General features: G+C 46.1%; 1 protein-coding gene across 2 annotated transcripts in view; it reads right to left on the bottom strand.

The window, feature by feature from the left end:
• PREX1 (phosphatidylinositol-3,4,5-trisphosphate dependent Rac exchange factor 1) overlaps window positions 1–24,991 on the bottom strand; it is a 718,002-nt gene that overhangs the window by 11,872 nt on the left and 681,139 nt on the right. For both annotated transcript variants that reach the window (XM_069243446.1, XM_069243447.1), the window contains exons 33-37: window positions 17,247–17,464; window positions 5,434–5,533; window positions 4,696–4,839; window positions 3,664–3,781; window positions 1,852–1,909 (exon numbers count right to left, since the gene is read on the bottom strand). In XM_069243446.1, coding sequence (XP_069099547.1) covers window positions 1,852–1,909; window positions 3,664–3,781; window positions 4,696–4,839; window positions 5,434–5,533; window positions 17,247–17,464 — 638 coding nt within the window. The remainder of the gene's footprint in view (window positions 1–1,851; window positions 1,910–3,663; window positions 3,782–4,695; window positions 4,840–5,433; window positions 5,534–17,246; window positions 17,465–24,991) is intronic.

Here is a 24,991-nt window from a genome sequence, read left to right as displayed (position 1 = left end):
TTTTCTCTGCAAGTTTATTTTTGGTGGCGCTTTGCTCTACACAAAAGAAATTAAGCAGAACCATTTAGTTAGCATGAAATAAGGGTATGGTTGACATTAACTGTTACAAAAGCTGAGCCATCCCTGACGAAGAGGCAAAATGAAAAGCTTTTGCCAACTTTGAGAAGTTTCACAGTTTGACACAGTACTTAGTAAAACGAGCAAAAATAAAAAATAAAGCTTCAACCTCACACACACATACAAGAGGCTCTAAGACTAAGACACAGTTCCCAGGTTACTATGAGGAGCCAGTTAGTGGTCCACTTACCGGAATGTTTTAACACAGCCAGCCCCCTGTGAAACACCAGCTGGCCGTGACTTCGAAGGCTTAGTAGCCTCTGAGGACCTACTAAGAGTTCTCCATTCACAGAACCAGTATCCCCACACTTGTTTCTTTGGAGACCAGCTGGAGCAGTAACTGGTTCCCCCTGAACTGTGACTGCTCAACCCCCATCACCTCCTCCACAAAGACCAGTCGAGTCCATGTTAACGGGGCACTGAATCCTTGATACTGGATTAGCCCTTTAGCACCCTAAAATCACTCTTTATTTACAACAAGAAGGGATGCCAGGGTACTTTGAGGAGGTGAGTGTTTGGCTGAATAAGAAATGTTTGTGCTTTGTAATGTTTGTGTCATGTCATGAGTTGCCGGAGTGCAGTAACCAACTCAACTGCCCCTCCTCCGCCGTCCCCTCCAGTCCTATCCACATGAAACTGGGACAAAGGGTAGACATTCGCTGCATTCCAGGTCTGCAGTCCAGCTGTTGTCGTTTCATTGACTGGAGACTACACTAAAAGTATTGCAAAGAGGACTGCACATTGAAGCTTTCTGAAGATAGCCAATGACGTGCCTTCACGGATAACATTGTCCCTAGACACCCATGTTATGTGAATGTTGGTGTCTTGAAATCTTTGGGGCTACGTATCAGCCCCAGAATTGATGGAAACTTTTGCCATGTTTTTTCATCATTTTGACTGTCACATTTCTTATGTAAAAAATAAAAATGTATTCTTTTTAAAGAAATAATTCTGAATAGACAATGATGTTTGTTGTTTCTGACTCAGCCACACAATATGCTACCGCGACTGACTTGACAGGTTTGTCTGGGTACCTTTGGAAAGTAAAGAGTACAAGGGATGTAACAAGATTACACAATTGAAATTTGTGCAACAGTTCCGATGGTCCTGGATCTGCAATGGCAATTACCAATCATAAAATACTAGTACAATAAAATATAAAAATCAGCGGATCACTAATAAAATACAGAGAAAAATACGATTACATATGAGCTCTGCTGCAGACAGCACATTTTAAAAGAGAACCGAGAGCTATGCAAATATATGGTTGGCATAAAGTTGGTAAAAAAAAAAAAAAAGACTCGGGCCTACATTGGCTAAAGTTGAGCATTTTCAATATAGGTAGAAGAAACTGGCTAGTATATTTAATGCAATAGGCAAGAAAAACACAAAATGCAAATGGCGTTTGAGGGGTCGAATTGTCACAAGGTCACACAGGTCCATTTGTTACCCAAAGCTGACCTAATGTAATACAGAGCAGATTTCTGATAGATCCCAGTCTGATGTCTGAATCTCAGAAACAGCCCTCGACCCCACGGATTGGAAGAGATCGTTATAAATATTGACAAATGTAGGGGGGGTTTCTTAGCTCTGCCTAAGCCGTCAACCTGCTCCTTTCCTCGTCCAACCTTCTTTCAACCAATACAGGTCAGATTTTCTAAAACTCTGAGGGTCACAGGAAAGAGTAGGAATTTAATAATTAGGCGTATAATCGCGTACAGACTTGCAGCATACCTGATCGATTTTAACAGCTGTCGTATTGGAATCCGTTGATTTCTCAAGGTAAAACGTCCTACAAACAAAAGAGTCGTTTCAATGTGCTGACAGCTTTCGCAAGAGCATTTTTAACATTCAATTACCAAATGTTACACGGCTTTGCAATACACATTTTAATGATGAAGGCCTTGTCTGCTATTGATCATTTATTTGCCCAAATTCCGTAGGACTTCCCAATTTACACAAAATTGTGCTTTTTATTTCTGGCTTAATCACGCTGCTCCTATCAGATACTTGGAAATCCATGTTTCGAAAACCACTTCTTTTGAACAATGTTTTTTAAAGGTGCAGCTGTTTCTTAGGTAGATAATCCAGATATGATTTAGCCTTATGAAAAGTAAATGGTGTAGTTGAACTGGTTTAATAAATCAAAAATAGGGAACCAAGGGTAGGCACTTTTTTCATTTGTGCAAAGAGTTCAATTCATACGTAACTGGTGCAGATTCGTTGGAATAGCATATTTAAATTTCCAGAAGATTTCTCTTTATATTTGACAACTGAGCGTGGCAGGTAGGGCACTCTGGTGTCAGCATAAATTAAGAATTATGCTTAATGTGACTCATATTAACATTACAAACTTTTGTGATGCATGAAAAATATATAGTTGTGGCTTATGGGCTGTTTTAGGGAGAGGCTTTATGGCTCATATTAAATTTACCAATTTGTTTTCTTTTTTTTAAACTTTGTTTATTTTTGTTTATGTCTATATCTATCTATCAAATTGGAAACTACCTTATAAATGTATACAAAAACAGGCATCAGTTAAGTAGACGATTCAAATTCATGGTTAAAAATATACTAAAATACTGCAATAGACAATTCACTTTTGTAAGAACCATAACCTATAATGTAACATACAATGATCCTCTGCTACCTATTTACAGAGATGGTCCTTAAATCAGATCACACATCCTCTTGTGTGGGGTTTGAAATCTTACTTTAAGAAGCGCACCTTTTCATAGTGCATCTCGCTGCTCTGAAATATAAAGCATAATGCAATCGTCTCAAAATATAATAGGAAAAAAATACAACTCTGCCAAGACATAATTCTGTCGGATGAAGACAAACTTTGGTCAGACCTTGGTTGGTCAATGTTACACAAATTAGGCTGCATATGTGTGAAGGGCAAAATGCCTTTTGTAAATGTGTTGCCGGATTTTTGTGACTGCAGATCCAGATTCACAAAGGGGAGCAAGGACCAGAGAGGGGCTAGGCTGCATGTGCAGACGTCGTGTTTGCATTTCTTCACTTGGCACTCCATGTATATACTTAGCAAGGTAGTGGGTGACCACTGTTCAGCTATGCATTGGCTCTCATTTGCAACAGAGCTTGGTGACAATGGAGAACAGCTGATGTGAGCCGGGTCCCACTGCCCCCCATCCACATCGTCATGGGAGCAGCATTGTCAAGTATGGCTCTTTTAAGGCACGTCATCTTCGCGCCATAAAGGAAAGAGACTCACAAGTAGAAAAGTCCCGCATATATCTCTATGAACGAAGGATGTTATGACGGACACCCCTGGCAAGCTTTCCTGATTCCAAAAAGCAAAATCAGTGTAAAGGTAATTTTGTGCCACACCACTCTCATTTTACATGTTGTAAATAGGGGGGTCGAGTAACGCCCCCCCACCCATCTGCTCTAGCACAGATCATGGAAAAAGGGTCTCTGAATCAGGCCGTGGTGTGCTTGTGATCTACTTATCTGGGGCACTGGAAGAAGCTCAAATACATGTAGGTCCAGTTTGTGATGCACATTAGTAGAGATCTTTACCTGAGTTTGCGGTAGTAGTGTTGCACCTTCTCCAGTGAAACAGCATTAATCTGTTGCTGAAGTTCTTCAAGACACACACCGCCGTCTGTCTGAGATGGTGCCTCAAAGGATTCCAAGGCTATGGAAAAAAATGACACAAAGGTGATCTTTTCATCAGCAATGTTTCTGTTTGTGTTACAAACCGACAGTCTTGGAAAGAGCTACTCGTAAGAATTCAACTTCTGCATACCCAATTACCATTAATACCTACATCTATAATAAGAACACCACAAAATGCCACATACGACACATGCAAGCCCACTTTTATTGATACTGACAGTAGAGAGCGATGTAGCTGTGTTAGTTTAAAAAAATGCAACAAAAACAGAGGATCTTTGATATCCATCAGAGTTAAACCAGGAACAATGTTTAAATGATTAGGCAACATAATATAAACGTGCACTGTCAAAGCAAACAGGTTTGGCCTTGGCAAGAGTTTGATTTTGTTCTTACTTTGCAAAGGTATGCAATTTGTACATTTCTTTTTTTAATGTAAAAAAGATGGAACACCACAGTAACTCAGGCAACCACCTTTGGCAGTCATAACGATGCAAAATGGTGAATGGTTGGAGTTAGCTGACCCATTGCTGTGTACTGTGGTGGGTGGAAGTAAAATGTGAATGAGACTTGAACTACTAATGGATGAAAACACCTGGCCAAAAGACTATTTATGTACACATACATCTACGTAATTTTATTACGAATGGTTTGAAAAACACGAGGTTAGAAAAAAAAACACTAAAGCTGTATCCAGACCACTCCTAAAAAAACATGGCAACCACTTGCACACCTCCTCTAGCAGAGACTACAAAGCCCTCTCTCCCCAACACCATCTTCATAACATTCCAGGCCCAGCCGCTTGACGGCAGTATGGCATTCAAGATGTGGATTTATGCTAGATTCACATTGTAAAATGATGGCTCCTTTAAGGCAGCCAAACTCAATATTGTAAAAAGACTAAAGGAAAGATTTTGAAAAGAACAATCCCAATACCTTTCGTAAACAACACTGAATGAAGTTTCAAGCTTCCTCCATTTTGAAACCTGGATGCTAGTTTGGAGAAATGAAAGCTGTCCAGGTAAAATATAACTTTTAAGGACTGCCGGCTTCCTTCTATGTGATAGAAAACACTGGTGTCTGTGAAAATAACAATAAGAACACTTAATTAAAAAAAAAATAAAAAAAACTTTCACAATATCAATTTCCACCATTTTTGTTTAATATCGTGACTCATCCCAATGGTCGAAACAGCATTAAGCAAAGAACAAATGTTCTGATGCTTCATGCAGTGCCCGAGGGTGACATGATCAGTAGGTCAGGACGAGGTCTCAAGGCATCTCGAGTTAGGCTTCTTGTGTGAAGTTCATGAAATGATGCTAGCACACTACAGGAGCTCAGGAACAACGCGAACGACCAGATCATGGGGGGCTGCTGTTTGTAGCACTTGCGTTTTTGCACTATTGTTAATGCGAAATGCATTTTGACATTCAAAATAAACCTGAGGGTGCTTTCCATGATAAAATATAACATTAAATACCAGACTTCAGTTTGCACAGTGTTTGTAGAATTTCACGTAATTACACAAAAGCAAATTATTCACATTTCGCACACCCCTAAAGAAAACTACCACTATGACCGACTCCATAATAATCAGAGAGTGGCTCTATGAATCCCGACCGGAGGAAGAATTAAAATATTGAGGCAGCAAAACAAACTCCTTATTGTTCTTACTTGGTACAAGGCTTTCATCCAGTTGCTTGAAATAAAAGGCCACCTTATCCAGTTCAGAAAGAGTAACGCTGATGTCTTCAAGCATAATGCGCTCTTCTTGCTGTAGAAAAAAAACATACTGTCATTTTCAAAAACGGAAATTAAATAGTGTGCCTTGTTATACTACATATCCAGATAATGTGAACAACTGAACAGTCATGATGAGGGGGTGGATACAAGCCCAGTTTGCTCCGCCCGCTGCCCCTTCTGCCAGAGCTACTAATACCAGGATACCAGTAACATCAGGGAAGCAGAGCTAATGGGGGTTACAGGTTGAACCTTCTGGTTTCTCTGAGAAATTAGAATTTATTGGGGGAAATTGTAATTACACACCTGATTCCCCGGTATCTTATTTTTTCCCCTCAGAGTTTAACTGAGAGATTTTTGTTCAGTGGCTTTCAGGAGGCAAAATCTCCAGATGAAACTAAACAGATTTTCAGGAGTTCCAGCGGAGTTCCAGCGGATCAGCGGACAGAATTATAGACCATTCAGGACGAGGGCCATAAACCAAGAATACCGTGATACCTATTACACTACACTTCATACGTGTTTTCAAGACAGAGGGCCTCATTACAACATTGGCGGGCGGTGGCCAATGCAGCCGCACTCCTGCGGTGCCCATTACGACATCCCCGCTGGGCCGCAACATGGGAGTCGACTTCAAATGGAGCCGGCAGTGTTGCGGCCGTGCGACGGGTGCAGTTGCATCCATCGCGCTTTTCACTGTCTGCTGTGCAGACAGTGAAAAGCTGTGTGGGGCTATGCCAGGGGGCCCAGCGACTCCCCTTTCCGCCAGGCTTTCCATGGTGGTTCCTACCGCAATGGAAAGGCTGGCGGGAAGGGGACTCATAATCCCCTGGGCAGCGCTGCAAGCAGCGCTGCCCTGGTGGATTAAAACCACCGGGACCAACGTGGCAGAAAACCGCCGGTCCCGGTGGTGCGACCGCGGCGCTTCCACTGCGGTCGTAATCCACGAATTTGCACCGCCAGCCTGTTGGCGGTGCAACCTCCACAACAGACCTGGCGGTGTTGTAATGAGGCCCAGAGTTCTTATGAGTCCTTAAGTTGTAAGTGAGCTTCAAAATCTGAGACAGGCACGTGTAGTTTTAATGGTGAGGGGCACACCACCGGGTGCAATGACTCGAATATAGCACTTTGTCACTGTGGACAAAACTATCTAAATTAGGATGTTTAAAGTCCATCCAGCGGGGCTGAATGCATGTCCAGTTTTCTGGATAACCACTGACCAGGTTTATGGGCCCTCTCAGATTAATTGTACACAAATTTATTTTTAAATGATAGTACTGAAAATGTGACATGGATCCAGCACTCCAGGACCTAGTGTTGCACACATCTCCTCTAAATGTAAACTCTCTAGAAGACAGGAAGCTTGATTTCACAGACTGCAAGAAAAATATTTTACAGCAGACCAACAGAATTTGCCTTTCTGAATAATAAATAGCTGCACCCTTCTCACAAACGGAAGTGTATGGAACATTTGCGGAAAATTCCTTCATTTAAACACAAAAATGATTGTTGCTCCCCCCCCCCAATAAAACTAAATATTAATCATATTCATAGCCAGAGTATAAGACAACAAAGTCAAAGTTAGTTTGGTTTCCTTCCTATATGCATGTCACGGTTGATTGATAATACAACAGATGCCTTTACAACGGAATGGCTTTACTTTTGACCATGCCTTTACAATGAATGCAAGGTAAGTGAAATTTAAGGTAAGTGAAACAAACCCCTGTGTGTATGTGTGTGTGTAAACATATTACTTAAACATAATTTTATTTATTCTTTATATTGAGGAGACCCTCATATTTTTTTTTGTTAACTATAGTACATTTAAATATTTTCTAAAGTCAGGGGAAAACTCAAAGCACCCCCTTTTTGGTAACCTTACCACCCTTTGCCCTTGCCCCTCGTAAACCATAAAACCATCTTTGCCACCCAATACCCTTAACCTCCTCTAAACCCTAAAAGTAACCCTACCACCTAATATATGTAACCACCTCTAAACCCTAAAACACCTTTACCACCCTAAATCCTTACCCACCCCTAAACCATAAAATCACCCTTACCACCCTTAACCTCTAACCCATCCCTAAATCCTAAAAACACTCTTACCACCCAATACTCTTACCCACCCCTGCTTATATATATAAATAAACACACTCAATTACCTTAAATATACTTATCTTTCATTGTAAAGGCATACATGGTAAATGCTTTGGTGGTAAAGGCATGCCGTTGTAAAAAACAGCGTTGTAACATCTGTCTCCTACATGTCTTTGCTGGCAGAACAAGGATGCAGTTCAAGGAAGAGGCGATTGCTTATGGATTCTTAGTGTGCAACCACCTTTTGTGTACTAACTTATGCATGAAACTTATAAAATTGGAGTATTCATTTTATGAAATCAGAGATGTGTAACACCAGTTCATCTTTTGCAATTATTTCCTCAAACTCATATGGTAATTCTGTGTTATATGTAATCATCCATTTTCAGCTGCACCAATAATAATTCCATTCCTTAATTTGCTTTGGTGTATCATTGATTATGCTTTTTAAATACTTAGGTTCATTTTAAGTTGTTTAGCCCCTACCAGTTTTAACGTAAGTTCTTTAACATCAGCTGTATTTTGGGACTATTCTGTATAGGAAACGTCAGTGAAATTGATAATAGTGAGTTCCCACGCATGCTGCTGTGTACCATTCACAGGATTGTTTTTGAGAAGTAGTTGTTCACTGTGTGCAAGCACTAATCATTGTAACATAATCCACAAAAAGACTGCTTCATTGAAATCATGACTTTCCACCAGGGTCCAAAAAAAACTCACAAAGCAGATACCAGTTGATTGCGCTCATCCAAGTATTGACAGAACCCCCGACCACAAGAAATGCCCAATTTCTTATCCATGCAACTTCATCCGCTTTAAGGTTTTGGTGGTAACACTGTGGGCCCTCTTTTACTATGGCCAATAAGTTGTGCTCTCATATGGACTACCAAGCCAAGTTATACAACAAAACGTTATTTTTTTTAATTTTTTTATGGAGCATTAGTCGTAAAATGCCATGCCTAAATATTTTAAATGTGTCGCAATTTTGTGGATGCTTGAACACTAGAATGTTCATATATCTAGGAGTAAGTGTCTATCTGGTCCCAAAAAATAAATCAAATACTCAAGTGAGGTGCCAGATAGAGGTACTCTGCCTTCAGTTTTTCAAGTCTGAGAAGAAAACATGGAAGAAGGAGCAGCCAAACAGAATTCCCTCTGGATAGAACATGGGATTGGAGGGGTACACTGAGAAGTTCCAAAAGTGAAAAAGCATTGGCAAAGCTAATAGGTCTGGCCTGAGTAAGCGGATATGATCGTTTTTTTAATTTCTGTTGTTGAAAACATATGCCACAAAAATAAAAATAAAACAATAAAACAGAGAACAGGCTGACTAAACTCGGTGACCATTTGTAAGCAATACAAAAATACTTTTCTGCTTGAGTAAAAATAGCCATTGCCCATATTGTTAGTAAAGAGTACAGGTGCTTCCTAGAAGACCGGAGTACCGACAAGCAGTATGGAAACCCCTTACAGCTGTAATGCACACAATAGGAAAATATGATTCTTATTGGGGTAAAGAAAAATTACTACTGACTTTGAATTACTGTAACTCGAAGATTTAATTTAAACACATAGGCAAGACTGGAAAAAATAACTTGTCTAATAATGAAGAGAAAAGGGAAGTAAAACCCTGGCACTAAAATATACTTATTTTTAGGTGTAAGTGCACATATAATCAGGGGAAATGTCATCACTCACAGTCTACGAGAGCCAACAGCTTAAGTGCCACAGGATGAATTACGTAGTGGGCAGAAGCAAACTGTGAATGACAATTGAAAATGCAAATGAGTGACGCGATCTCACACAAAATTCCTGTTTGTATGTATATATGTATGTATTTTATATTTATTTTTTAGGCTTACGTGAGGCTCATTAAACAACTAAGGTTATCTCTAAGCCATACCTAAAAATTGCCCCTCTCAGAGTTTAGGAACACTTCATAAACTCCACAGCTTGAAGGGAGTTTTTAAAGACAATATGATCTATGGAAAAGTTTGACTTCATGGCTTTAACGTTTGTAAAATTGTGGATTGATTTTGGGTGTAAAATGTTCAAAAAAGGATTAAGTGAAACCTTTGGGCTATGTTTTATTCAATATAAATACATAAATTGTACTGATTAACCCCTTCCCCGCCACGGACGTAATGGTTACGTCCATGGCAGCGCCCGTGTGGCGCCATGGACGTAACCATTACGTCCTGAATGCTTCCCTCGGGAGAAGCGCTAGCGCTCCTCCCGAGGGCCGCCCCCCCACCCCCCTAGGTCAGGGCTGACAGGGGAATCCCTTCCCCTTCAACCCCCGACCCCCCCCACCCCCCCTGAGACGTCAGCAGAGCTTCCAGCGCGATCGAAAGAGAAATGTTCAGCATTTCTCTTTCGATCACGTGGGGGAGGCCCGGAGGGGCTTCAAAGGGAAGGAAATGTATTTCCTTCCCTTTGAAGTCTCTCCGAGGGTTTCAAAAGCCGGATTGCTTGCAATCCGGCTTTTGAAACCCCACTAGACACCAGGGATTTTTTTTTTTTTAGATGAAATTGACAGAAGGGAGCGACCCCTTGGGCAAGGGTCGCTCCCAGGGGGTCATTTTTTTTAAGGCCTTTTCTGCCCCCATCGGCCTAATAATAGGCCGATCTGCCCCCAGGGGGGGCAGAAACCTCTAGACACCAGGGATACTTTTTTTTTTTTGATTTGTTTTCTTTTGTGTTTTAGGTGTGGGATGCGACCCCTTAGGCAAGGGTCGCTCCCATAGGGGGGAAATTATATTTAGGCCATTTCTGCCCCCTTTGGGGGCAGATTGGCTTATTTTTATGAGGCCAATCTGCCCCCAAGGGGGGCAGAAACCACTAGACACCAGGGAGTTTTTTTTGTTTGTTTGTTTTTCACGTAAGGGGAGCGACCCCTTAGGCAAGGGTCGTTCCCATGGGGGGCAAATTTATTTTAGGCCATTTCTGCCCCCCATGGGGGCAGATCAGCCTATTTTTATTAGGACGATCTGCCCCCACGGGGGGCAGAAACCACTAGGCACCAGGGATTTTTGTTGTTGCTGTGTTTTACAGATGGGGAGCGTCCCCTTAGGCAAGGGTCGCTCCCCTGGAGGGGCAAATTGTATTTAGGCCATTTCTGCCCGCTTTGGGGGCAGATCGGCCGATTTTAGGTCAATCTGCCCCCAAGGGGGGCAGAAACCACTAGGCACCAGGGATCTTTTTTTGCGCCGTCACGCAAGGGGAGCGACCTTGTAGGCAAGGGTCGCTCCCCGGGGGGGGGTGAGGGGGGCAAATTTATTTTAGGCCATTTCTGCCCCCCCGGGGGCAGATCGGCCTATTAGTATTAGGCCGATCTGCCCACAGGGGGGGCAGAAACCTCTAGGCGCCTGGGCAAATAGTTTTCTTGTGTTTTTTTTTTGTTTGTTTTTTTTTTTAGAGATGGGGAGCGACGCATTAGGCAAGGGTCGCTCCCCTGGGGGGCAAATTGTATTTAGACCATTTCTGCCCCCCTTGGAGGCAGATTGGCCGATTGTAAGTCAATCTGCCCCCAAGGGGGGCAGAAACCACTAGGCACCAGGGATCTTTTTTTTGCACCGTCACGCAAGGGGAGCGACCTTGCAGGCAAGGGTCGCTCCCCGGGGGGGTTGGGGGGGCAAATTTATTTTAGGCCATTTCTGCCCCCCCTGGGGGCAGATCGGCCTATTGGTATTAGGCCGATCTGCCCCCGGGGGGGGCAGAAACCTCTAGGCGCCAGGGCAAATTGTTTTTTTTGTGGTTTTTTTTTGTTTGTTTGTTTGTTTTTGTAGAGATGGGGAGCGACCCATTAGGCAAGGGTCGCTCCCCTGGGGGGCAAATTGTATTTAGACCATTTCTGCCCCCCTTGGGGGCAGATTGGCCGATTGTAGGTCAATCTGCCCCCAAGGGGGGCAGAAACCACTAGGCACCGGGGATTTTTTTTTTGGCACCAATGTCACGCAAGGGGGGGCGACCCCATAGGCAAGGGTCGATCCCGGGGGGGCAGGGGGGTTGGGGGACAAATTTATTTTAGGCCATTTCTGCCCCCCCTGGGCCCGGCTGAGCTAGAGGCCAAAATCCACAGGTAGGCACTGTTTTCTATGAAAAAATGTGATGTGTCCACGTTGTGTTTTGGGCCATTTCCTGTCGCGGGCGCTAGGCCTACCCACACCAGTGAGGTATCATTTTTATCGGGAGACTTGGGGGAACGCTAGGTGGAAGGAAATTTGTGGCTCCTCTCAGATTCCAGAACTTTCTGTCACTGAAATGTGAGGAAAAAGTGTTTTTTTAGCCAAAATTTGAGGTTTGCAAAGGATTCTGGGTAACAGAACCTGGTCAGAGCCCCATAATTCACCCCATCTTGGATTCCCCTGGGTTTCTAGTTTTCAAAAATGCGCTGGTTTGCTAGGTTTCCCCAGGTGCCGGCTGAGCTAGAGGCCAAAATCCACAGGTAGGCCCTGTTTTCTATGAAAAAATGTGATGTGTCCAGGTTGTGTTTTGGGCCATTTCCTGTCGCGGGCGCTAGGCCTACCCACACAAGTGAGGTATAATTTTTATGGGGAGACTTGGGGGAACGCTGGGTGGAAGGAAATTTGTAGCTCCTCTCAGATTCCAGAACTTTCTGCCACAGAAATGGGAGGAACATGTGTTTTATTAGCCAAATTTTGAGGTTTGCAAAGGATTCTGGGTAACAGAACCTGGTCCGAGCCCCGCAAGTCACCCCTCCTTGGATTCCCCTAGGTCTCTAGTTTTCAGAAATGCACAGGTTTGGTAGGTTTCCCTAGGTGCCGGCTGAGCTAGAGGCCAAAATCTACAGGTAGGCACTTCGCAAAAAACACCTCTGTTTTTTTCCAAAATTTAGGATGTGTCCACGTTGCGCTTTGGGGTGTTTCCTGTCGCCGGCACTAGGCCTACCCACACAAGTGAGGTATCATTTTTATCGGGAGACTTGGGGCAACGCTGGGTGGAAGGAAATTTGTGGCTCCTCTCAGATTCCAGAACTTTCAGACACAGAAATGTGAGGAACATGTGTTTTTTTAGCCAAATTTTGAGGTTTGCAAAGGATTCTGGGTAACAGAACCTGGTCCGAGCCCCGCAAGTCACCCCTCCTTGGATTCCCCTAGGTCTCTAGTTTTCAGAAATGCACAGGTTTGGTAGGTTTCCCTAGGTGCCGGCTGAGCTAGAGGCCAAAATCTACAGGTAGGCACTTCGCAAAAAACACCTCTGTTTTTTTCCAAAATTTAGGATGTGTCCACGTTGCGCTTTGGGGTGTTTCCTGTCGCCGGCACTAGGCCTACCCACACCAGTGAGGTATCATTTTTATCGGGAGACTTGGGGGAACGCTAGGTGGAAGGAAATTTGTGGCTCCTCTCAGATTCCAGAACTTTCTGTCACTGAAATGTGAGGAAAACATGTTTTTTTAGCCAAAATTTGAGGTTTGCAAAGGATTCTGGGTAACAGAACCTGGTCCGAGCCCCGCAAGTCACCCCTCCTTGGATTCCCCTAGGTCTCTAGTTTTCAGAAATGCACAGGTTTGGTAGGTTTCCCTAGGTGCCGGCTGAGCTAGAGGCCAAAATCTACAGGTAGGCACTTCGCAAAAAACACCTCTGTTTTTTTCCAAAATTTAGGATGTGTCCACGTTGCGCTTTGGGGTGTTTCCTGTCGCCGGCACTAGGCCTACCCACACCAGTGAGGTATCATTTTTATCGGGAGACTTGGGGGAACGCTAGGTGGAAGGAAATTTGTGGCTCCTCTCAGATTCCAGAACTTTCTGTCACTGAAATGTGAGGAAAACATGTTTTTTTAGCCAAAATTTGAGGTTTGCAAAGGATTCTGGGTAACAGAACCTGGTCAGAGCCCCATAATTCACCCCATCTTGGATTCCCCTGGGTTTCTAGTTTTCAAAAATGCGCTGGTTTGCTAGGTTTCCCCAGGTGCCGGCTGAGCTAGAGGCCAAAATCCACAGGTAGGCCCTGTTTTCTATGAAAAAATGTGATGTGTCCAGGTTGTGTTTTGGGCCATTTCCTGTCGCGGGCGCTAGGCCTACCCACACAAGTGAGGTATCATTTTTATGGGGAGACTTGGGGGAACGCTGGGTGGAAGGAAATTTGTAGCTCCTCTCAGATTCCAGAACTTTCTGCCACAGAAATGGGAGGAACATGTGTTTTATTAGCCAAATTTTGAGGTTTGCAAAGGATTCTGGGTAACAGAACCTGGTCCGAGCCCCGCAAGTCACCCCTCCTTGGATTCCCCTAGGTCTCTAGTTTTCAGAAATGCACAGGTTTGGTAGGTTTCCCTAGGTGCCGGCTGAGCTAGAGGCCAAAATCTACAGGTAGGCACTTCGCAAAAAACACCTCTGTTTTTTTCCAAAATTTAGGATGTGTCCACGTTGCGCTTTGGGGTGTTTCCTGTCGCCGGCACTAGGCCTACCCACACAAGTGAGGTATCATTTTTATCGGGAGACTTGGGGCAACGCTGGGTGGAAGGAAATTTGTGGCTCCTCTCAGATTCCAGAACTTTCAGACACAGAAATGTGAGGAACATGTGTTTTTTTAGCCAAATTTTGAGGTTTGCAAAGGATTCTGGGTAACAGAACCTGGTCCGAGCCCCGCAAGTCACCCCTCCTTGGATTCCCCTAGGTCTCTAGTTTTCAGAAATGCACAGGTTTGGTAGGTTTCCCTAGGTGCCGGCTGAGCTAGAGGCCAAAATCTACAGGTAGGCACTTCGCAAAAATCACCTCTGTTGTCTTCCAAAAATTTGGATGTGTCCACGTTGCGCTTTGGGGCGTTTCCTGTTGCGGGCTCTAGGCCTACCCACACAAGTGAGGTATAATTTTTATCGGGAGACTTGGGGGAACGCTGGGTGAAAGGAAATTTGTGGCTCCTCTCAGATTCCAGATCTTTCTGCCACAGAAATGTGAGGAACATGTGTTTTTTTTAGCCAAATTTTGAGGTTTGCAAAGGATTCTGGGTAACAGAACCTGGTCCGAGCCCCGCAAGTCACCCCTCCTTGGATTCCCCTAGGTCTCTAGTTTTCAGAAATGCACAGGTTTGGTAGGTTTCCCTAGGTGCCGGCTGAGCTAGAGGCCAAAATCTACAGGTAGGCACTTCTCAAAAAACACCTCTGTTGTCTTCCAAAAATTTGGATGTGTCCACGTTGCGCTTTGGGGCGTTTCCTGTCGCGGGCGCTAGGCCTACCCACACAAGTGAGGTATCATTTTTATCGGGAGACTTGGGGGAACATAGATTAGCAAAACAAGTGTTATTGCCCCTTGTCCTTCTCTACATTTTTTCCTTCCAAATATAGGAGAGTGTGTAAAAAAGACATCTATTTGAGAAAAGCCCTGTAATTCACATGCTAGGATGGTCACCCCGGAATTCAGAGATGTGCAAATAATCACTGCTCCTCAACACCTTATCTTGTGCCCTTTTTGGAAATACAAAGGTTTTCTTGATAGCAATTTTTTACTCTTTATATTTCAGCAAATGAATGGCTGTATACCCGTTATAGAATGAAAACGCACGTCAGGGTGCAGCTCATTTATTGGCTCTGGGTTCCGCAACCAGAGGAGTCCAGCAGACGTAACGGTATATTGCTTTCGATAATCTGACATTGCAGGGAAATGTTACAGAGTAAAACGTAGAGAAACATTTATGTTTTTTTCACCTAAATTTCAATATTTTTCTTTTTCAGTTGTTATTTTCTGTAGGAAACCCTTGTAGGATCTACACAAATGACCCCTTGCTGAATTCAGAATTTTGTCTAGGTTTCAGAAATGTTTAGGTTTCTGGGATCCAGCATTGGTTTCATGCCCATTTCTGTCACTGACTGGAAGGAGGCTGAAAGCACAAAAAATTGCAAAAATGGGGTATGTCCCAGAAAAATGCCAAAATTGTGTTGAAAAATTGGGTTTTCTGATTCAAGTCTGCCTGTTCCTGAAAGCTGGGAAGCTGCTGAGTTTAGCACCGCAAACCCTTTGTTGATGCCATTTTCAGGGGAAAAACCACAAGCCTTCTTCTGCAGCCACTTTTTCCAATTTTTTTGAAAACAACAAAATTTTCCCTGTATTTTGGCCAATTTCTTGGCCTCTTTCAGGGGAACCCACAAAGTCTGGGTACCTCCAGAATCCCTAGGATGTTGGAAAAAAAGGACGCAAATTTGGCTAGGTTAGCTTATGTGGACAAAAAGTTATGCGGGCCTAAGCGCGAACTGCCCCAAATAGGCAAAAAAAGGCCTGGCACAGGAGGGGGAAAAGGCCTGGCAGCGAAGTGGTTAAGAACAGCAATAAAATACAGTTTTAAGTATCTGGCAAAAAACGGAGTTTGTTATCAAGTGCATTCTATCGATCTCATTGTGACGTAATTGATAACGCCAATTCTTCCAGTAAGAAGTAATGCAGGAACTTGCAAATTTTGCCTCACCTTGACGAATGCGTGTGGCAAAATGGCCCACTGTGAAGGGAAAACGTGCAGGACTTACTGCCAACACAGATTGCCTCAGGTGTTGTGCATTCCACAGATGGACTTTCAGAGCAATGTGGTATTACCACGCCCAATAAATTACCAACCCCCATGGCACCAGGCTTTCCAGATGTGATATGACTGCATCTGTATGTCTGTGACTCGACTAATAAGAGCATATGAAGGAAAATAATTGGCTTTGTTCATTAAATTCAAGACCTTCATGTGTGGTGAGCAAAACTACAGCAGAAAATAAGTTTAAGTAAAACACACTGAATTATAACAGTCACCAAAAGCATAACATTTTGAGAGGCAAAGTCCATATTTCGCCAGCAGGGAGCACAAGAGCAACATATACAAACCAAAAAAATAACAGAAAACTATTTCCAAAATCTTTCCTCCACACTATTCCGCATGCTGCACATATACAAATCAGAGAAAGCTTCTCCCACTAAATACGGTTTATGACTGACCACTACAATTAAAAAGGCAACAGATCAGTTTGAAGTCTCCTCCAGGGAAAGACATCATGCAAATAACTATAATTAAATAAAAAAGGATGCATTCTGAATAACTGCCTTAATTGCTTAGAGTGCTGCTAATGATATGTTTATGTTCCATTACATAAAATCTCATCTTTATTTAGAATATGTAATCATCTGACCAAGTTGCTAATTTGGAGAACACTCAGAGCTTCATTTTGGGTTTTGGCGTTTTTCTGTAGCTAATACCACAATATCGTATTAGCATTACTTCGCCAAGTATTTTGTGTTATTACCACTAACTTAGCTTTATATAAAGAATAACTAAAAGGGTCAATGTTTACGTGCGGTTTCCACATTTAGAAATGGCATGTTACCAGCAACTCTTAGTGTTTTATAGCAATGTTTAATCCGTGTGTACCACAAATGGCGATATGCATACTATATAGCTGGTAAAAGACTTGCAACACATTTAACAACGGTGTTGCACAAATCCAGCCATCTAAAATTAGGAATTTCAGCCTAACCTTAAAAAGTTAAACCTTTCATATGAGAAAAAACAGGGACGTTTTTTGATTGATTGATTATAGGAATGTTTTTTTTTAGTTATTGTGCTATACTTTATGGCCCAGAAAAGGTTTGCGCGTGCAAATATTATCAATTACTGCCGTCAACTGTAAAAAGAAATTGAGACTTGCACTATTGTTCTTACCACGCTGGGCGATAAGAGCGACTGGTAGTTAAGCAAGACTCCAGTGGCGGATATCTGCTCCAGCCACTTCCTGCTGGCATCCCGGCTGCTCTCCTCATACTCGCCGTTATTGTTGTAGCGGTAATTCAGCGCCGCCATTAACTGCTTCGAGAAGGTGCAAATGGCGGCCACGAGGGACTGGCAGAATATGACATCGCGTCTCAGCTGGAGCTCCGTATCTGCGACAAAGTACGACGTAGTTAGTCAAATCAGGTTTATGCATTTTCGCCGTTTACTGAGAAGTGCGCGACAGAACAGGAGTGACTATTCTCAGCAACTTGGGAATGGTAATAGCAAAGTCCAGGAATAGAAATGTGGTGTCCTGGTGACATGGGGCCATCTGAGCACCCCTGGCATTCCTGTACACCTAACCAACAAGCACCAGAACATAATATCCTAATACCTATACCATAATATCAAAATCCTGATACCATAAAACATAATATCCAGCTGAAAGCAGCATATTGACCACACACGGAACACTGGCAATGCAAAACTATAACAAGAGGGACTTGGGAGGAGCCAACCACTTGGGGGTCTCTCCCCAAGGCTCCATGGGTGGCTTGGGGAAGTGGAGCACTGCTCTGAGCTATGTGGGCTATATTTGGGCTACTTAGTAGCCCAGGGGTATTTAGACAGCCATTTTACTACCGTTGTCACTATTTTGTTGGTTTAAGAAGGCACAGAAGGGAGTCGGCTGAAGAGGACGACGTGATCAGTCAGGTAAGTGGGGCTGTTTTAGGGGTGGGGGGGTCGGGGTATTTTTAGTTTCAGGGGCGGGGTGGGGGGTCAGGGTGGTTAGGGGCGGGGGGTCGGGGTATTTTTAGTTTTTGGGGTGGGGTTGGGGGTCAGGGTGGTTAGGGGAGGGGGGTCAGGTTATTTTTAGTTTTAGGAGCGGTTTAGGTTTAGGGGCAGGGGAAGAGGGGTCGGGTATTTTTAGTTTTAGGGGCTGAGGTATTTTTAGTTTTAGGGAAGGGGCGTCGGGCGGTTTAGGAGTGGGGTGGGGTATTTTTAGTTTTAAGGGTGGGGGTTCAAGATATTTCTAGTTTTAGGGGTGGGGGTCGGGGAGGTTTAGGTTTGGGGGAGGGGTACTTTTAGTTTTAGGGGCAGGGTGGGGGGGGTCGAGGTATTTTTAGTTTTAGGGGTGGGGGTCGGGGTGGTTTAGGGGCAGGGAGGGGGGGTCGGGTGGTTTAGGGGTGGGGGGTCGGGGCATTTTTAGTTTTAGGGGTGTGCGGCAAGGTATTTTTAGTTTTAGGAGCAGGCTGGGAGGTTGGGTATTTTTAGTATTTGGTGGTGCAGGGTCGGGGTGGTTTAGGTTTTAGGGGTGGTTTTAGGGGGGGTGAGGGGTTGTGGTAATTTTAGGGGTGGGGGTTGGGGTGGTTTTAGGGGCGGGGTGGGGGGGTCGGGTAATTTTAGGGGCGGGTGGGGGGTTGGATATTTTTAGTATTTGGGGGTGCGGGGTCGGGGTGGTTTAGGTTTTAGGGGTGGTTTTAGGGGCGGGGTGAGGGGTTGTGGTAATTTTAGGGGTGGGGGTTGGGGTGGTTTTAGGGGCGGGTGGGGGGGTCAGGTAATTTTAGGGGCGGGTGGGGGGTTGGGGTGGTTTTAGGGGCGGGTGGGGGGCTCGGGGTAGTTTTAGGGGCGGGGTGTTGGGGTGGTTTCAGGGGTGGGGTGGTCGGGTTAATTTTAAGGGTGGGGGTTGGGGTAGTTTAGGTCTTAGGGACCGGGTGGTGGGGTTGGGGTGGTTTTAGGGGCAGGTTGGGGATCGCAGTCATTTTAGGGGCAAGGTGGGGGTTGGGGTGGTTTTAGGGGTGGGGGGGTTGCGGTAATTTTTATGGGTGGAGGGCCATGGGGGACGCATGCTGGAACCATGCATGCCGTTCACTAATGCCTTTACCAGGAATGCCTTTACAATTAAAAATCGTTGTTAAGGCATTAGTGGTAACAACGCGGTCGTTGTTCCGACTTCGTTGTTCAGGCATGCATTGTTTTAGCATGCGTTGTTCAGACATACATTCGCAGCTAACCACTGAAAGGTCTCTCCCCAACCCACTCCCCCAAGAGGTTTGAAGAAGTGGAAGAATGGGACTGCTCTGAGCTATGGTGGCTGTATTTGGGCAACTTTGTAGCGCATGGGTATTTAGAGGGCCCATTGTCACTATTTTGTTGGTGTCACGGTGGCTGGGATAGTGTTAAGTCTTTTTCCCGTAGTAGCTTGGCGTTGTGTGCATTTTACAGTGTAAATCGCAGCATTACAGAGCAGGGATTAGCTACATCAATGGTGCGGCGTTTGCAAGTGCATTTCACTTCCCTGCTGTCGAAGGAGACAGCATGGCAACAGCGGTGCTGAAGATAGAGCAGTCGGTGAGCCTGCTGAAGGAAGGGGACTGCCTGGACCTTATAGGGAAAGAGGTCCTGGCTGGTGCGCGGCCCTCGCGCAGGGCATCAGAGGGGGTGGCGGCAGGCGTGTTAGCCTGCTCACCCCCTTGGAAAACAATTTCAGTGGCACCGAGGTGAGTGGGTGGGGCTGCTACTGCGTTCAGAGAGCGGCCCCAGTAGGGAGGAGCAAGCCATGGGGTGTGCGGTTACAGCCATGTCTTCCCACAGATGATGGGAAAATCATGCCGGCAAAAGTACATCGCATGCCAGGAGGGGAACGGGGTCTGCAGGAGTCAGAGCCACACAGGCGCTTTGGGCCGCGTAGGCCGAGCGGCATGACATGGAGACAGGTTGGGGGAGGTGCTGGGCCTAGCAACACGTCAGGGAGGAGAGGGGGCTGCTTCCAACGCTAGAGAAGCAGTCAGGGAGGGACGCGGAAGAGGTGGGGGGAGCCTCAATTCTATTGAATGAACAGGGGGCAGAGGAGGGAATGGCGGGAGGCCCAAAACGAGAGGACATTTAACTGGGGGAGGGAGGAGGATGATGATTCAATTTTGACAGAGCTACAGGGGAGCAGTGAGCAGCAAGGGCCCGCGCACTTGCCAGTGTTGGGGGCCACAAACAGGAATGCACCGGGAGGAATGCAGGCCTGAGGAGACAGGGGTGTTAAACGTGTGGGGGGGTGGTCACAGAGCGGTGCGGCTCCAGGAGGTGAAGGCCACTGCCTGGAGGAGGTGGGAGAGCCCCAGGGCCCAGCTCTGTTAAGAGTGTAGCAATGAATGGGAGAATGAGGAGGAGGAGCTGCAGGAGTGGGAAGCAACTCCCGTTGCGCTTTCTGAAGGGCAGACCTGGACAGTCATCAACCCAAGAGAGTAAAAGGCAAGCAGGCACAAGCGGTCGGGCCAAGTAATGGGGAAGAGGGGATAAGTGGAGGGTGTGGCGGGCCCAGGCCTGTTTATCGACCTGTAGGGAGACAAGGTGGGGCAGGACAGGGGGGGAGTTAAGGGAGTGGAGCCACTAGTGACCGGGGGGGGGGTTACCCAGCACACCAGACCTGTTTTCTCATTTTCTAGTGGACTTACACTGAGAGGTGACAGACTTGGGTGAACTTAGTCCATCTTGGCAACCCCGGGAGGAAGTGAAGGCAGGGCCCAGGGCGGGCAGCCGGATCGCATCTGGATGGACTGCGCGCACCTGGAAAGAGACTGTTAAGGAAGCCTCTGCTGTGCCACGAGATGGACAGGACAGAGCTCCCACCAGCGTAAAGGCATCGGAACAGTGACGGCCTAGGGTCGAGGACTGGCAGACAGGGTGCCCTCTGCACTGCACAGAGGAGTTGCGACAGGTGGAGTATGTGGTACCGGCAGCAGATGGGGCCAGGGCAGGATCCTCCTTTTAGAGGGCTCATCAATCTGTTCCTAAGTCGTTGCAGGTGGCAGAGCGGCATTGGGGAGCATGGAGCGCACCGCAGCACACAGTCAGCTAGGCGAAAGGCACCAGAGCGGCCACCGACCTTGGCACCAGGTGAGTTGGCAGTGCGTAACAATAATATGGTATCAGTAGCAGTGGATGCCAGACAGCCGAATAGCTGTGGGGAGGCCCTCTTAAGAAAAGAGGTATGCATTCTGGATGCAGGTGTCTGTCCCGCAGGAGCCTCGGTGTCTGTACCAAGTGCGAGGAGCAGCAAGTCCGCAGGGAGCGATGAAGCAGGTAAGGTCATGGGGGATACAAAGGCAGCATGGCAGGAATCAGGTGGGCTTGAAGGATACATAGGGGAAAAGGCTTCCATAGAGACAGCTGGGGGTGCCAAGGCAGAGGCGAAAGAACGTAAGGAATTAAAGCAGAACAAGCTCCCATACATGGGTAAAGATAAGCCGCTGGGGGCACATCTCATGCCAGCCACTAAAGAAAAGTTCTGGAAGGGCGAGTACGTGGAGATGTTGAGGTTGCTGCAGAGGGAATTAAGGTCAAAAGAAGGATTTAAAAAGGAGGAGTACAAGTTGGCCAAGGGGCCAAGAGTGCCGTTGACTATTAAAAATTGGATGGCAGCATTCCTTATCTCCATGAGTGTATATTGAGAGAAGTCCCTTGAGAGGTCAGTGGCACTCTTCAAGTACAAGGACATAATCAGGAGAGAGCAGAAACTACAGGGGATATGCTTGGGTCCAATATGATAAGGAATTTTGGGCCCACATGGCGCTAGACCCAGAGATGCAGTGGGGGAAATTGACTCTGACCTGTGGCAGCATACTATGGGGCCAACGAAATTTGGGAAGACTGTCTTCTCGGCCAGTGAGATACCTATAGTTTACAAGCCCTTTCATGGCCATCCCACCCAGGGGTGGCGGGGGCCGGTTGAGGTGGGATCCGCAGGTAAAGGACAGTCGGGAGCGCAGGGGGCAGGGACCAATCAGCTCGAGACATGCTTGGATTTCAACAGGGGTCTCTACACATGCAAGTTTTGAACGTTTAGGCACATATGTTCTATGTGTGCGGGCAAGAAATGCCTTGTTAACTGCTATGGTAATGCAGCCGGGGGACAGGGCCCCAGGTACAGACACAGCAAGGTGGAGGGGGGGGGTAGTCAGCAGAACAATTGGGAACCAAATTTCTTTTTGGTGGGGGGGTAGAGGAGCACACGGCCCTGGCGGGAAAGGCTCCTACTCCAGTTAACCTGGAGAGGCACCAATTCTGGTTGGCCCAATATGATTACAAGGAGGAAGCAGAGCTTTTGCTGGAGGGGTTTACCTGGGGTTTCCGGGTGGGGTACACAGGTCTGAGGCAGCGCCACTGGGCAGAAAATCTTAAATCTGTGGGGGGACACTAACAAGTGGTGAGGGACAAGTTGGAAAATGAGATGAGAAGATCACATTGCAGGCCCTTTTAAGGGTTGGCCCATGCAGAACCTGATAGTCACACTCATCAGTGTGGTGCCAAAGAAGGAGGAAGTTCAGTTTCGGCTAATTCAGCACCTTTCATGGCTGGAAGGTAATTCAGTCAGTGACTTTATCCCTGAAGAGTGAGCAGCAGTGTCTTTACACTTCGGTGGACATGGCCCTGGCCCTAGTAGAGTAAGTCAGACAAGGGGCAGAGGGGTGGGGGAGGGGCAGGGGCTCATGGTGAAAAGTGATATAAAATCTGATTTTCAGTTGCTGCCGTTACACCCTGATCACTTTGATCATCTAGGCACTATCAATGGGATGCTCCATCTAGTGTGCTCTCTTTGAATGCTTCAGCACATTCCTACAATGGGTTTCACTAGGCAGACAGGTCATGGGTACATTAGACATTACTTGGTTGGTTTCTTCCTGGTGGGAGCAGCGGCCAAGGACCAATGTCAATTTGTTGAACAGATTCCAGGTCATTATGGGGGAGCTAGGCATCCCATTGGTCCTGGAAAAGAAGGCAGGGCCGAGGACAGTGTTGACTTTCCTGGGTATTGTGTACTACTGGAACACCTGAACTTTGCCTGCAGAGTGGTGCGGGCCGGTGGAACATTTTGTAGATGCCTAGGTTTGGCTTGGCATTGTCAGGGGAAGGACTCCCCCGTCACCATCTCCATTTAACAAACGCATGTGGGGCGTCTTCTTTGAGTCATTCAATGGAATACCCTTGCAGGCATGGCAGGAACTGGACTGGGATGCACAGATATTTTCAGATGCAGCCATTGGGAAGGTTTTGGCATCTACTGGCAAGGCAAGTGGTGCACGAAGAGTGGTCCTAAAAGTGGAAGTAGGGTGAAAAGAGCATCGCTTTCCTGGAGTTCTTCGATTTAGTGTTGGTAGTTTCTGTTTGGGGGAGACCAGCTGGCACATAAGAAGGTTGTGTTCAGGGTGGACAACCTAGCAGTAGTGCAGGTAGTCAACAGGCAGTTGGTCAGGGACCCTCAAGTGCTCCAGTAGCTAAGGGTATTCATTCTGGGCGCTTAGCAATGAAATAGCATTCAGGGCGAGACATGTTCTGGGAGTGAACAATGACATTGCGGATGCTTTGTCTCGTTAATAGAGGGAGTGGTCCCATGCACTGGCCACACGAGTGGAATCTTCCAAGACAAAGATGCTGCTGCAGCTATGGACTGTAGGAGACAGAGGTTCATTCAGTTGGTGGTGAACTCGTTAGCAGTTCCCATGCACAAGGCTTACAGGCAGACTTGGCAGGAGTTGCTGTCACATGGGACACAGAAACGTCTCGAAGAATGGGAAAGTGTGGAGGACGCAGTACAATTAATCCTGGGACTGATAGAGAGGGGACAGTTAAGGGTTACGATTTCGGGAAAGCTAGCAGAAATAGCATTTATGGAGAAGATGGTGTGGCGATATGCCCCATCAGTGGGAGAGCTGGGCAGGAGACAGTTGGAAGGGTGGGCCAGAGAATCGGGAAGGGGGGTGGTGAGGAGTTCAATTACAGCTGATTTACTGAAGCAAATTATCATATCCCTCCCAACGATATGCAGTAGTGGGAGGAGACTATCCTGTTCAGCGCACTAATGTCCTGCATGTTTTTGGGACTTGCAGAGTATCAGAGCTGTTGGGAAGTAGGGGGAAACTGGTATTAGGATGGGAGGAGGTGCAATTGAGCCAAGGTGGCATGCAGACATGTCTGCAAGGATCCAAAACGGACCAAAGAAGGAAGGAAAGTGGACATGCTTGCCCAGGTACCCATTTGGCAGCACTCTGCTCGTTAAGATGGGGTCAGTTTCTGCAGAAACAGTGCAGGTGCCCGGCGGGCCCGATTTTTAGACATATGGATGGAAAGCTGGCTACAGCATTCCAACTGCTGGCAATTCTGCGCAAGGTACCGAAGAGCTTGGGGGTAGAAGCGTAGTCATTTGGTACTTGTTCATTTAGAATAGAGATGGCCACGAAGGCGGGTGGTTGGAGTTAGAGTAGGAACGATAGTGTTCTTGTAGGTAACTGGAGGTCAGACTGCTACTGGCAATATGTGCGCCCGGAGTCAGGGAATGTGCGCGGAAGTAGTCTCTGACTTGTTATTGGTGTCTTCCAGGTACGGTGCTGGGTCCAGAGTTTAACAGCCTGTCAATCTGGTTGGTAGGCCACTTTTTTGTCAAAGGGGCGCAGAGACAGGCAAGAGAAAGCAGCCACAGGAGGAATTTGGGCCTGGATCTTCAACAATAGAGGGTGCGCTGGGAGGGGAAAGGAGGGGGGATGCGATGAAAGTGAAAGGAGTTGTTGCCCTGCTTGAATAGATGTATGGTGAGGGGCCAGTGCCTGGACATCTTGCTAATCCATTTTGGGGGGAAATTATCTTGTTGTGGAAAAGGGGCTTGGGGTAATCAAAGCTATGAAAAAGGACCTATAGGTGATTCAGAG

Source organism: Pleurodeles waltl, chromosome 7 (assembly GCF_031143425.1).
Source record: "Pleurodeles waltl isolate 20211129_DDA chromosome 7, aPleWal1.hap1.20221129, whole genome shotgun sequence".
Taxonomy (NCBI): Eukaryota; Metazoa; Chordata; class Amphibia; order Caudata; family Salamandridae; genus Pleurodeles; species Pleurodeles waltl.
This window is presented reverse-complemented; position numbering and strand designations above follow the sequence as displayed.